The 14,723-nt window shown below is 45.8% G+C and overlaps 1 protein-coding gene across 2 annotated transcripts in view; it reads right to left on the bottom strand.

The window, feature by feature from the left end:
- Positions 1–8,245, bottom strand: part of TAF4B (TATA-box binding protein associated factor 4b) — a 113,560-nt gene extending 105,315 nt beyond the window's left edge. For both annotated transcript variants that reach the window (XM_045008293.1, XM_045008294.1), the window contains exon 1: positions 7,412–8,245. In XM_045008293.1, the coding sequence (XP_044864228.1) occupies positions 7,412–7,835 (424 nt within the window). In that variant the 5' untranslated portion in view covers positions 7,836–8,245. The remainder of the gene's footprint in view (positions 1–7,411) is intronic.
- Positions 8,246–14,723: the final 6,478 nt, after the last annotated feature.

Consider the following 14,723-nt stretch of genomic DNA (forward strand, 5'->3'; position numbering starts at 1 on the left):
AAGTAGAAAAGCATGTTATGCACTGTAGGGCCCTGCCTACACTAGGGCTGGTTTTCAAAGCTTACCTATCCACTGTTGCTAACATACCTGTTCAGCTCCATTGGCGTTAACAATTTTGGTAACCCTAGAGTAAACTGGCTGCTGCTACTGTTTTAAGCATCCTCTAACCCTGCTCACAGGACACATACCTGACATAAAACAGTAGCTGGCAGCCCTCGTACACTACAACATTGCTAACACCAGTAGAGCTAGACCAGATTTAGTAACCATTGTAAGCGTTTGGAAAGTATCCCTACTGTAAGCATATTGAAGTAACAAAGGTGACTCCATCAGTATCTAGGCAAGTTTCACACTTCACTGCACTGCCCTTCCATAAGGGAAACGGATCTGTTTGGCTGCTTGCGACCCTTCAAAAATGGCCTTTAAAACATTCCCCAGATAAACAGAGGAAGGATGAGACGAAGTAGACAGACAACTGGAAAGATGAACAGTGACAGAAAGGGCAAAAAAGAATAAGGAGATTCAAGAATAAGGATGGGGGAAAGGAAGATAACGTACTGAAATTAGGATTGCTGCTGTTCTTTTTGCTCTATGTCATTTCTCTCCTCCATAAATGTGTCGGACCCCAGAATGTGAGATCAGTTATCAGAGGTTTTTTGGTTTTTATTTTTGTAGCCCTGTAGACTCATGTGCTAAGACAGTGAGAAAGCTTGTTCACCCTACTAGCCATTTTGAAAGATAAGAGCTGTATCAAAAATATTAACAGGAACCTTATCCTCTAAACCCAGCCTTCAACTATTTCCAGCACTGACACTTGCACAGTATTTATCACCACTATTTTTCTAACAGTAAATTGAAGTGAGTGGTCAGTCCGCTCCTCAGCAAACAGATTGTCTTGTGTGTCATGACTCTCTCACAATCTGAACTACCATTAGCAATATCAGTATAGGCCAAGGGCTGAATGAACACAGATCAGGACAATGGCATATTTGCACAGCCAGGAAGTAAATACTGCACATGCTGTTCGTGTTCTGTATGCAGACAGCATCGACTGTAAAGTTCTCTCAAAAACAACACTCACTTTTTAAAGAGAAGGCAGAGCGGGTAGAGTCTCATATGAAAGACGAAAACCCTACCTTTAAGGAAGCAATTTGTTTAGTCTGAGTGTTTATTATATTTCAAGATGAAGGGGCCAAAATACATACTCTGGAGCAGGGTCTCTGCCCTGTTCTGGTGACACAAAGGGACCTGCTAGTCCCCCACCTGCAAGTGCCTGCTAGGGATCCCCCTCTGGTGGCAGTACATCTTCCAGTGGCTGTGAAACTGACAACAGCCCATACACCTCAAGCACAGTGGGCAGTGGCTTGCGTGCACAACGCTCTGGCTATCTGCTAGATAGTCCTTAGCAGACAGTTTGCCAGCTAGCACAAGACTAACCTGTCCCAGGCCAGAGAGTCAGGGAGCTGTAACTGTTTTTCCTCTTCCCCTGGGCTTCCCAGGATGGCTGTTTAGGGGGAAGGGAAACAGTGACAGAAAGGGCAAAAAAGAATATAAGGAGATCCAAGAACAAGGATGGGGCAAAAAGGAAGATAAAGTACTGAAATTAGGATTGCTGCTGTTCTTTTTGATCCACTAGACCCAGCAGAGCCAGGCATGCTCCTATCCTGCTCCCTCAGGACTCCTACAGCCCAGCACAACTCTCTCCTCCCATCTCTTTCACAAAGCAGCAGGCAGCCAGCAGGGGAGCTAATGAGCAGCTGCAACTGAGGGTACGTCTTCACTACCCGCCGTATCGGCGGGTAGCAATCGATTTCTCGGGGATCGATATATCGCATCTCATCTAGACGCGATATATCGATCCCCGAGTGAGCTCCTGTCGACTCCGGAAATCCACCAACCTGAATGGCGGTAGCGGAGTTGACATGGGGAGCCACGGACATCAATCCTGCGCAGTGAGGACGGTAGGTAATTCGATTTAAGATACTTCGACTTCAGCTACGTTATTCACGTAGCTGAAGTTGCGTATCTTAGATCGATTTCCCCCCGTAGTGTAGACCAGCCCTGAGAAAGGGCATCTGCTGCTATAGATGGCACCCAGTACACACTGCAAGTGCTTTAAAACAAACAGTATAAGTGGTGCTCCTTACCTCTCCCCATAGCAACAGGGCCAATTCAAACACTTCAAGAATCACAGGGAACATGCTTTTAATTCATAATTAAATGCATATTTTCTCAATAGTTGCTCTCAAGGGCCACAGATTGACCACCATTATTTTGAAGACTAATTGTATTCTCTTACTTACCATTTTTCATTTGCCTGTTAGATTTTATAGCTATTTATTTTCAAATATAAGCTTTGACACACTGTGATTAAGTCAACCATGTGTTTGAGGCATTCACATTAACACTTACATATTTGTAATGCTACAATTCAGCATCAGAACTTCCTGCCGGAATTACTTTTTTTTTTTTGGCTAATTATTAAGAATGAAACCCATAAGACAGAAGACAAATAGAATAAAGCCTTCTCAAGTGCAAGAGTCTCTTTTTAAAGGATCAAAATAATCATTCGAAGAGCATCACCCAGTGATGTTTGTACATTTGAATTTTAACTAATTTTGTACACTGGTAGCACAGAAGGAAACTCTATGTGCTTTTTAAGAGACAAGTTGCAACATTTTTAAATATTAAAACCTCTAAACTCCAGTCTGAAATCTAGCTCAGCTTCATCCTTTTGTATCCCAGGCTCAAACAGAAGATGCAATGTAATGCTGCATTTATGACATCTGTGTAGTTCCAAAGATACCATATTCAACACTATTTCCTCACTTAAGTAGGAAAGACGACTGATAGGGAAAAAAAAGCCTTGTATAAAACTACATCTTCAATACAGATTATACACAAGTTATGAAAAAACACATGAAAAGTGAATAGATTTAAAAACTATGATAATCATTAGTGAGCATGCACTTCAGTTTTTTTCCTTAAACTCATCTTCATGTCAAAAGTCAGTATGTAGTAAAAGGACCTTATTAGAGGCCAAAACGTAGATTTTATAAATGAATTCACAAAACCTAACACTCACACTTCTGCAATGTTTCATTTAAATGGAAACCTGGACAGAATTTAAACATGTCCTTGATGTGCTCACAACCCAGACTCCACATCACTGTGCTGAGTCAGAGAACCAGAAAGTGAAACTGACTAATGAAAATAGGTTAGTTTTTTTAAATTTGATAAAGTTCCATAACAGGAATTTTGTGAAGTATTCTTTAATATAAAAGAATACATAAAGTGCATTTCAGGATAGTGAATTTGTTTTGAAAATTGTGGATAATATGTAATAGGAATATAAGAATTACCATATTGGATCAGATCAGTGACCCATCTAGTCCAGTATCCTATCTGACTGTTAGTAACAAATGCTTTTAATATAGGAATTTTCTGGCGGTAGACAATTACGGAACTACAAATATTTTCATTAAAATTGGGGTATGAACTTTCAGGGCATAAGTTAACCTCCAACAGAAGTATGATTCTTTCCCTTATAATGTCAAGAACTTCATCTAATCTAGATCAGTGTTCATCAGTTCTTGAATTCCACTAAACCCTTGCGGTCTCAATATATAGTGGCAGTGAATTCCAGTGAACAGACTTTTTTTTAAAAAAGCTGTCTGTGAATCAGACTCAAGGTAACATGGGGATGGAGGGGACCATAAGCGGTCATCTAATCCAGCCTTGTGATGAGGTAGGCAGAACAGCAAGTTTAACACTGATAAGAGGAATAACCCATTGTTTGCAATATTATGAGGAAGGGTGAGCAGAGCACAGGATCAAACTTCTATATATCATATCGCCACTTCACCTGCCCCCTAAACTGCATGTTCCAATCCTTTCAATCTCTTTTCATGAAGACTTTTTCTACACCTCCAATCATTTTTGGTATACGTCTCTGAATCCAGTCTATTTCTGCTATCTGCTTTTTGGGAGAGGGTGGCTAGAACCAAACATTTCAGGAATAAATTCTATCATTTGAAAATATCACCACCTGGATGTTCACCACCTTTTTGCACACTGAACTGTAGATTAAAAGCCGATTGACCTAGGTCCTCTTCTCCCTCCACCACCAGTATTATCTAAGCACCTCACAAATGTTAATGGATGTATCTGCACAATACCTCTATGAGGTAGAGAACTAACCTTATTTTACAAGAAACTTTAGGCAGAGCAATTAAGTAAGTTCACTAAGATCACAATAGCCCACCATAATAGCGCTGAATTTCAGAAAGGGGAAAAATGAGGAAGCTAAACGGAAATTAAAAAGTAGTCACAAAAAAGTGAAATGCCTGCAAGCTGCATGGAAACTTTTTTAAAATCACCATAATAGAGTCTCAAATTAAATCTATAGCTCAAATTAAAAAATATAGTAAGAGGACCAAAATAATTTTACCATGGCTAACCAAAGTAAAAGAAGTGGTTGGAAGCAAAGAGGCATCCTTAAAGAAGTGAAAGTAAAATCTTACTGAGGAAAACCAAGAGGATGCAACAAAGTGGGTATTCACCCACGTAAGCTCATGCTCCAAAACGTCTGTTAGTCTATAAGGTGCCACAAGACTCTTCGCTAATTTTACAGATCCAGACTAACACGGCTACCCCTCTGATACAAAAAAAAATTAGTGCATCAGAAGCAGGAAGCCTGCCAAACAATCAGTAGAGCCATTGGAAAATCGAGGTGCTGAAGGAGCACTCAAGGAAGATAAGATTGCTGCAGACAAGCTAATGAATTCTTCACTGCAGAGAATGTGAGGGAGATTCCCATATTTGAGCCATTCTTTTCTAGGGTGACAAATCTGAGGAACTGTCCCAGATTGAGGACTCAATAAATGAGACAGTTCCTCAGATGGTATTCACACAAGTGTTCTGAAGAAACTCAAATATGAAATTGCAGAACTACCTTTGCTCTGTAACTTATTTAAATCAGATTCTGTACCAGATAACTGGACCACAGTTAATGTGACACCAATTTTTAGAAAAGGCTCCAGAGAGGATCCTGGTAATTAAAGGGCAGCAAATCTAACTTCAGTACCAGGCAATTTGGTTGAAACTGTAGTAAGAACAGAATTATCAGACACAGATGAACACATTTGGGAAGAGTGAACATGGCTTTTGTTAAGAGAAATCACACCTCACCAATCTATTAGAATTCTTTGAGGGGAAACAACAAACGTGGACAAGGGTGATCCAGTGGATATAGTGTACTTGGACTTTCTGAAAGCCTTTGACAAGGTCCTTCACCAAAGGCTCTTAATCAAAGTAAGCAGTCATGGGATAAGAGGGGAGGGTCCTCTCATTAATCAGCAACTAGTTAAAAGACAGGGTAGGAAACAAATGGTAGGAGGAAACGGTCAGTTTTCAGAATGGAGAGTCAAAGAGTGATGTCCCTTGGGGACCTGTTCTGAGACCAGAGCTGTTCAACATATTTATACACAATCTGGAAAAACGGGTAAACTGTGAGGCAGCAAAAGTTTGCAGACAATACAAAATTACTCAAGATAGTTAAGTCCAAAGCTGACTGTGAAGAGTTACAAAGGGACCTAACAAAACTGGGTGATTGAGCAACAAAATGGCAGATGAAATTCAATGTTGATAAATGCAAGGTAGTGCATATTGGAAAACAATCCCAACCATATATACAAAATGATGGGATCTAAATTAGCTGTTACCACTCAAAGAGATCTTGGAGTCATTGTGGACAGTTCTCTGAAAACATCTGTTAAATGCGCAGCAGCAGTCAAAAATGCTAACAGAATGTTAGGAACCATTAGGAAAGTGATAGATGATAAAGCAGAAAATAGCACAATGCCACTATATAAATCCATGGTACCCCTACACCTTGAATACTGGTCACACCATCTCAAAAAGATTGATAAGACTCTGACTTTTCAGTTTTGAAAAGAGATGACTAAAAATGGATATGATAGAGGTCTATAAAATCATTAATGGTGTGGAGAAAGTGAATAAGAAAGCATTATTTACCCCTATACAGCACAAGTTCCAGACATGTCACCCAATGAAATGAATGGGCAGCGGTTAAAAAAAAGGTAAAAAGGAAAGTACTTCTTCACACAACACAGAGTCAACCTGTGTAACTCACTGCCAGGGGAAGTTATGAAGGACAAAACTGTAAAGGAGTTCAAAAAAGAATTAGATAAGTTCATGGAAGATAGGTCCATCAATGGCTATTAGCCAGGATGGTCAGGGATCCCATGCAACCCCATGCTCTGGGTGTGCTTAGCCTCCAATTGCCAGAAGCTAGGAGCAGACAACAGGGGATGGATCAGTCAATGATTGCCTATTCTGTTCATTCTCTCTGAAGCACCTACGCTGATACAAAATGTACATACGCGGATAGCTGTGGATATCCGTGGCGTTGTAGGGCTCTAGCAACAAATGAGACCAGTAGGGCCATGGCCAGCGACCAGGCCAGGAACTGCAGCAGCCAGTCTGGAGAAGCTCCTCCAGCATGGCTGTACCACCCCCAGCCCTACCCACTGGGGTGGGCACTAGGATTACCAGCAGCTGTCCCTTATCATGCTATTGTGTGCAAATGGCTCGCATGCTCCCGGGCAGGAGTCCCTTCCACGCAGCGGTGTGCGTCTCCTGTCTGGAAGCACACAAGCCACTTGCACACACTAGCGCAGTGGTTCTCAACCTATTTACCATTGTGGGCCACATTCAATACTACCTCTACGGCCCTGAGGATGCCATATGAGCCGCAGCTCTGTGCTGTTTGAGCTACAAGCAGCCCATGGGCTGCAGGTTGAGAACCACTAGCATGATCAGGGATAGCTGCAGGTGAACCTGGTACCCACCCCAGTGAGTAGGGATGGGGGAAATAGAGCCACACCAGAGGAACTACCCAGGTTGGGCACTGGCTCCTGCAAGTGGTGGCCTGACATACTTCTGATGCTTCTGCAGCGCCAGTTCCTGGCCCAGTCACTGACCAGGGCCCTGCTGGTCATGCTCGTTGTTGCTAGAGCCCTGCAACTCCAGAGATATCTGCTTTATATCCAGATATAAATTTTGTATCCACACTGGGCTCTAACTGGCAGAAGACAGGATACTGGGCTAGAGGGACTATTGGTCTGACCCAGTATGGCCATTCTTAAGTGACTACATGAGAACATATAAACAGAAAGATATAAAAGTTCCTGATTTTTCCTCCTACTTGAGAGCTTTACAAAAGAATCTAGAACAGTACTTCAGGCTCAGAGTGGAGCACTTTGCATTATGACTGTAGTCAGCTTGCTAAAGAAGTTTCACAGGGCACTGAACTCTCCTAGCACAGCAGCAATCCCTTAGCAGTGCAATGCCTTTCAGCGTGTGTAGAAGAGAAAAGCAGGCGACTCACCTGGTGGGATCTGGAAGTTTGCAGGCAGTTGTATTGTAGTGGTCTGGGGGGCTTTGGGAGCCACGGTTTGCGGAGCTGCCAGCCTAGGCCCACCAGAGTTCTTGGGTGGCTGCTGGGCAGCGGTGACAGTGGCCACTTTAGCCACCAGAGTCCCCACGGGGGCAGTCACCACCCGTGACTGCTGGGTGACGGCAGGCACCAGGCTGATGGGACCCTTAGTCACTGCGTGGCTCAAGACAACTGCCTGGGCCCCCGCGGGAGCGCCAGCGGCGGAGACAGAAGCAGGGGGCACCGTGCTCGGGGAGCAGAGGAGCGCAGGTGCCGGCTGAGCCCCACCGGCCCCGCTCGCTGCAGGGGCCGCCACTGCCTGCTCAGGGTGCCCGGCGGGCACTACCCTCACCGGGGCTGCCGCAGAGGCGCTCATGGAGGAGGAGAACGGGACCAAGGCGGGGAGGGCTGGAGTTTCCCGGGGCGTCCGCGTTATCCCACAGCATAGCAGCCGGGAAGGGGGGTGGGGGCTGGTCTCGCAGCGGGATCCGGGGCTCACACACTGCCTCGGCGCGCGGGCTGCTCCGGGAGGCTCCCGCTGCCACACCGGCGAAAACACATGGTCATCCGTCCCCTGCCGGCTGCGCGCACGTGGGGCGGGCTGGGCCTCCCCCCCGCAGCGGCGGCCGGGTGCAGGGAGCCGGCTCACGCTACTGCGCCGGCGCCCTGGGCTCCTGGTGCCGGGCACTTGGACCCGCCCCCGCGCGGCGGGCCCCAGCCATGTTTATAGAGCCACGCGGAGCCCCCCGCGCACGCGCTCCGGGCGCGCGGGGCCGCAGCCGGGCTTTCCCCGGGCACTCTGCCTTCGGATTGGTGGCGCCGAGCGAGCCTATGGGGCGGAGCTTTGTGGCGTCATAGGGGCCGCGTTCCGAACAGCCGGGAGGCTGAGGAGGCAGGTGTGGGAGCTCTCCGCGGGGGAAGCGGCTGGGCGGACTCCCGAGCGGGAGCCGCGGGGTTCAGGCCGAACGATTCGGATTCGCTCGGCGTTTTTTCTTACAAACCCGCAAAGCCAAAGAAGCGTCAGGCCGTTTTAAACATTACAATTTGAAGGGCAGGATTTAAAAATCCTCCTAGAGCACCTTCAGCCAATATCGTGTTCTGGCACGGGCTCCCTGGGTGTCTTTGGGCAAGTCACATAGGGTGAAAAAAAGCCTGCAAGGTAGTGAGCCCCTCTCTGCGCCCGCTAAAGTAAACAGGACTTGAGGGCACTCAATACATTACAGGCAGGGGCTCTTAAAGAGTGGGTTCTGTTCTGCAAAACAACCATATTAATACTCCTCTACCCCAGTATAACAGTCTCCTCAGGAGCCAAAAAATCTTACCATGTTATAGGTGAAACCGCGTTATATCGAACTTGCTTTGATTTGCTGGAGCGCGCAGCCCCGACCCCCCCCCCTCCCCCCCAGCGGTGCTTTACCGTGTTATATCCAAATTCATGTTACATCCGGTTGTGTTATTCTGGGGTAGATGTGTAGTTGCCTTTTTACGCACCCCATCTACTGCCTGTTTAGACTCAACGTCACACCTGCTGATTGAAGTGATTAAAATGAGGTTTTACAGTTGTTATCACTACAGAACCGACAAAGATAAAAGGGAATGAACTAGATTATATTTCCTCTAAGGTACCCTCAGTCATTTATGCCTGTGCAAATGCTGTAAAAGCCATTGAGGAGTCAATGAGAGGACAATTTAAAAACAATAGTTACAGAGGTGTAACCACAGGTGCTGGAAGTGTGGGTGCTAACCATATACAGGGTTTACAGTTTGGTTCAATGGTTCTCAGCATCCCCACTGTACAAATTGTTCCAGAACACCTGGGTGTAACTAAGGTCTTGATGCCACAACAATTGCCTGGAAGGACTAATGTTCAAGACTAAAATTTGGCCTATTTTTGGTGAATGAGAAGGAAAGAACCCAGCTTGACTTTCAGATCCCAGGTTGAATTTACAGAGAAAAAAAATGAAAATATTTTCCCATGTAAACTAAGCATATTTTATTATGGAAGTCAATAGGAGACAAGATGTAATTTTTCAGAGTGGAATGCCTCTTCTGTCTCTGCCTCAGTTTCCATTGCCTGTTTAATAGGGATAACAATACTTTACTACTGTGAGTAGTTCCATCACTGTGGTAAATTGAAGATGATGAATGAAATTGTTGCAGGATTAGGGCCATAGTCCCAATCCTGTGAATGTTTATGCATATACATATGCTCATCTTTAAGCAAATAATTAGTGCCATGGAAGTCATGCATATAAAGTTAACTGCAAAAATAAGTGATTGCAGAATCAAGGCCTACTATACAGAACAGTGAAATTGATCATATGTAAAGTGCTATCAAATGCACAATGTAAACAATTTATTAAAACTGCAGCAAAATGCTGTTCATTGACCTCTGTCCTGGTGCTGGTAGGTGTTTCTTTTAACAGTAGCAGGTGCAATATTTGCAAACAGAAATGTGGGATTATCATATTGAAACACTCATTTTTGTAAATATTGAGAGATTTTTTTATGGAAAATGTTGTAGAAATGAAAAGTATTACTTTAATCAGTGCATGGAAAATCATGAACACAGCAAGTAGGCACTGGAAAAGCTTCCATTAGCATCCACAGAATCTAAATTTTCATTACAACAAACACTAGTCTTCATGGATACAAAAAACATGAACTGAGTGTAAAAGGATGCAGTATTGTTTTCCTAACATGGAGATAGACAGCTCCACGTTGACACTCATAGGTTTGCCAGCCTGCTGCAGGGTGAAAACTAACTACAATTGTTGCAACTTTTACCATTTCTGTTCAGAGCTTTGGACAATTTCACTCTATCACTGCTTGAAAAAGCTATGAACAACACATGAGGTTGACACTGGAGGTAGTCACTGGAGAGGAGTCATCTAAAAGAGAGGTTGAGTGAGGGACAGAGTGGCAAAGACACTTCCATCACAGGAGACTGGGAAGAGGTAGAGTAGTGTGAGACCTCCACATCGCAATGGCGAAGTGATTCTGTGGTGGGATGGGAACAGAGAAGGAATTCTCTTCTCCCTTCCTGCAATGAAAGGGGTTGTGGGCAGGGGCGGCTCTAGGTATTTTGCCGCCCCAAGCACGGCAGGCAGGCTGCCTTCGGCGGCTTGCCTGCGGAGGGTCTGCTGGTCCCGTGGCTTTGGAGGACCTCCCGCAGGAGTGGATCCTCCGCAGGCACACCTGCGGGCGGTCCACTGAAGCCGCGGTACCAGCGGACCCTCCGCAGGCAAGCCACCGAAGGCAGCCTGCCTGCCGCCCTCGCGGGGCCGGCAGAGCGCCCCCCACAGCTTGCCACCCCAAGCACACGGTTGGCGTGCTGGGGCCTGGAGCCGCCCCTGGTTATGGGGCATAAATATTTATCAGTGACCTGACACTAGTTGGAACTGGATACAAAGAGTAGACCACCAGGCAGTGTCCATGGGCAACATCTTTAGGTGCGCAATGGAGCAGCAGGCTTGTCTGTTATGTCCTAGGGGCAGCCGGTGTAGGAAGCAATCACTTGAGGCCAGAGAGCAGACAGCTAACCAAAACCTCCATTTTATTTACAGAAACAGAGAGCTCACTCAGCCGGTTGAAACCGGCTGAGCTATCCCTTAATAGTCTAACTCAGTTGCCATAGTAACAAAACCCATGACAACCAAATACACAACATATTCCTCCCCCGCTAATAAGAACATCCCCTAAATAAAACACACACTAAACTAGAGAAGGAGGGTAGACTGCCTCCATTCCCGGCTAAACCCTGGGGATTATTTTGCCCCATAACCGTGGGTTCGCCCTAACTAAAGATCCAGCCGATGAGGAGGCCTTCTGTCTCTAGGTGGATTACGGCGAACTTCTGGTGTTGTTGCATCCGAAAGTACTAGGGGCTCAGGGTCCGCAGCACGAATAGGTGAGGAGGTGGTATCAGCTCGTGCTGGGCAAAGGGGTATCTCAGCTGCCGGCAGTAATGGAGGAGAACAGTCAGGAACAGGTGACTCATGATTCGGTGTCTCACCAGGAGGGGTGAAGTCAGACCCCTCAACTGCAGATGGGTCCTGAAGACTGGCATGACCTGGCAACAGCTGATCTACATGTCGCCGCCAGGTAAGATTCTCTGCAGTCCGGACTGTATAGGAAACAGGTCCTGTTTGAGTGATGACTGTGGCCGGGACCCATTTAGCTCTGGAAGTATAATTCCGAGCCAAAACTGGCTGCCCTGGGCTAAAGGTTCGGTCTTTTGCTCTGGGTGCCCGTCTGATTACTTGATATTGCTGCTGATGTTGCACAGTTTGTCTGGGTTCAGAAGGTTTCAGCAGATCAAAGCAAGTGCGCAGCTGTCGTCCCATCATTAGAAAGGCTAGGGAAGCCTGGGTCGTAGCATGAGGTGTGTTTCTATAGGAAAGTAAGAAGGTATCCAGACGCTTTTGAATGGAGTGTTGTCCCTTTGCTGATTTCAAAGCGTTTTTCATTGTCTGCACAAATCTTTCAGCTAATCCGTTGGTGGACGGATGATATGGTGCTGACGTGATGTGGTGTATCCCATTTGCCTTCATAAAATTTTGAAACTCCTGAGAGACGAACTGCGGTCCGTTGTCGCTCACAAGTTGTTCTGGCAGACCAAAACGACTAAAGAGTCCTCGTAGTTTTTGGATAGTACTCTCTGCAGTAGTGGACTGCATTATAGAGACTTCTGGCCATTTAGAATGGGCATCTACTGCCACCAAGAACATGCTTCCTTCAAGGGGGCCAGCAAAGTCAACGTGAATACGTTGGCACGGGTTTTCAGGCCAGTCCCATGGGTGTAGGGGTGCCCACTGGGGTGCATTTCTTACACTCTGACATGACATACAAGCTTTTGCCTTCTCTTCAATAGCCCTGTCCATTGAGCTCCACCTTAACATCAATAGTGCCCAACATGGGCACAGCTTCACCTGTATACGTCTTCAGAACAGTTTTTGTTGCCTTAAGCGGAAGATGCTGTAGCTTTTCCTTATACACAGTCTCAGGAACCAGCGAGACAGCTGCACCGGTGTCTAGTTCCATGCGTATAGGTTTGCCCTCCAATAAGGGGGTTACCCAGTATTCATGTGAGCCCGCTGCCAAAGACAAAACATGCAGTGGCACTTCCTCTTGTGAGGAGGTGTCACCTTGATCATCCTGGGTCTGCTCTTGGGTATGCAAGGTTCCTCTTTTTGTCGGCCAGACCACAGGCCTCTTTTTCTTTTGTTTACAGGCATACTCAATGTGTCCCTTTTTGCCACAGTGTCGACACACCAGGTCCTTACACCAGCATTCTGATGCCTGGTGACCCAGCTTACCACAGCGGTAACATTCTTGACTCTGCACCGTTTTGTGGGTCAGTTCTTGTGACACTTTTTGCACCCTAGGGGATGCACCGATGTATTGTGCCTCCCTTGTAGCCAGTTCCATGGAGACAGCAATATCAACAGCCTTCTGTAATGTAAGCTGAGCCTCTGTCAGTAGGCGCTTCCGTATAGCTTCACTGCAGAGGCCACACACTAACCTGTCACGCGGGGCATCATTTAACATCTCTTTAAATTCACAGTGTTCTGCTAGCTTTTTTAAAATGGCTACAAATTGTACAACTGTTTCATCTTCCTTTTGGTCTCTTTTGTGGAACCTATATCTTTCAACAATTACCAGTGGTTTTGGGGAGAAATGAGACCCCAGGATTTCCACAATGTCACTGTAAGATTTAGTCTCAGGCTTAACAGGGTGTAGTAAGCTGCGTAGCAGAGAGTAGGTTTTAGCCCCTACAACAGTTAAGAATATTGGCACCTTCTTCGCTTCTGTAATGTCATTTGCCATACCAAAAAGCTCAAAACGCTCAGTATACACATGCCACTGCTCTGTATTCTCATCAAAAGGCTCCAGGGGCCTGGTCAGAGTAGCCATGATTTTTAGTTTCACTTTCACAGTCAGTGCAAACAAGCAGCTTTTTTTCTTTGTTTGGTCTTTACCTTGACTTCTACTTCCTTCTGTTACTGGAGCAGCACCAGGATCCCACCCTCGTCGCCAGTGTTATGTCCTAGGGGCAGCCGGTGTAGGAAGCAATCACTTGAGGCCAGAGAGCAGACAGCTAACCAAAACCTCCATTTTATTTACAGAAACAGAGAGCTCACTCAGCCGGTTGAAACCGGCTGAGCTATCCCTTAATAGTCTAACTCAGTTGCCATAGTGTTAGCCAAAAGGGCTCGTTTCCCCCTGGAGCTTACCTAATTACACCAAGGAGGCACGGAGACAGGAAGACAAGTACCACACCCTTTATTGATCGGTCAGCTGAGCGGGTGTTCCTCTCGGCTAGTGCCAGAGAAAGAGACACACCTTACATGGCCAGATGGGCTTACCTTTATACCCCGAAACAAACAACTTAGCCTACGTTTGTCTACGTCATTTGGTTGACCTATAGACCCTGTACATGTATCTATTAGGGGATAATTGGGTACGCAGGATACATATATCATTTTGTGGGGCCTACAAGATACATCTGTTGAGGATACATTTGTCATTCTGAAGGGGACACAAGATACATCCGTTGACCCTTTGTACTAGATACTTTGGATGCATACATGTGAACGCAGCTGCATACACTTGGGGAGCCAACATATACTTGGGGAGCCAAACAAAACTGATAAGCGAAATAGCTGACTTAGGTAGATACACGGCCTTCAGTCTAATGAGTTCTGTAAGCTTTCCAACACAGTTTGGACAAGCATAACATAACTTTGGTTTACTCAGGCCTAATACGGAAAGGCTTCATTAGCACTATGATTTTCCAACAACTCCCCCCTTTGAGAATACTCACCAAACCTTTTGGCTGAGTTTTCTCACACTTTGAGGCCAAAAAGCAATGAAGCTCTGCAGAAATATTTACAACTGCTTTTTTTTTTAAGCTTAGTCACCCCCAACCCAGGTATAAATGCATGGACAAAAGAGTGGAACCTTGTTCATTTAACAACGAAGGGATCGGGGCACTGACTATAACTCAGGTAGGTATACCCAGTGGTTTAATTTCCCAGATGTCTCAGTGAATAATTTAGTCCCATATGCATCCTCCCCATGGACCCGGCAGGATTCGGTATGTGGGAGCCCACACCCTAACCGGTCCATATGCTTGGAAGGAGCACTGTAAATGTTCACACTTCCATTTAGAAAGTGTCCAAGTATGTCTCCATGACCACAGATCAGATGGTACTTCAGATGTGTCTGTAAGGGCAGTGGGCCAAGTCTGGTGCTCAAGATC

This window comes from Mauremys mutica, chromosome 2, assembly GCF_020497125.1.
Source record: "Mauremys mutica isolate MM-2020 ecotype Southern chromosome 2, ASM2049712v1, whole genome shotgun sequence".
NCBI lineage: Eukaryota > Metazoa > Chordata > Testudines > Geoemydidae > Mauremys > Mauremys mutica.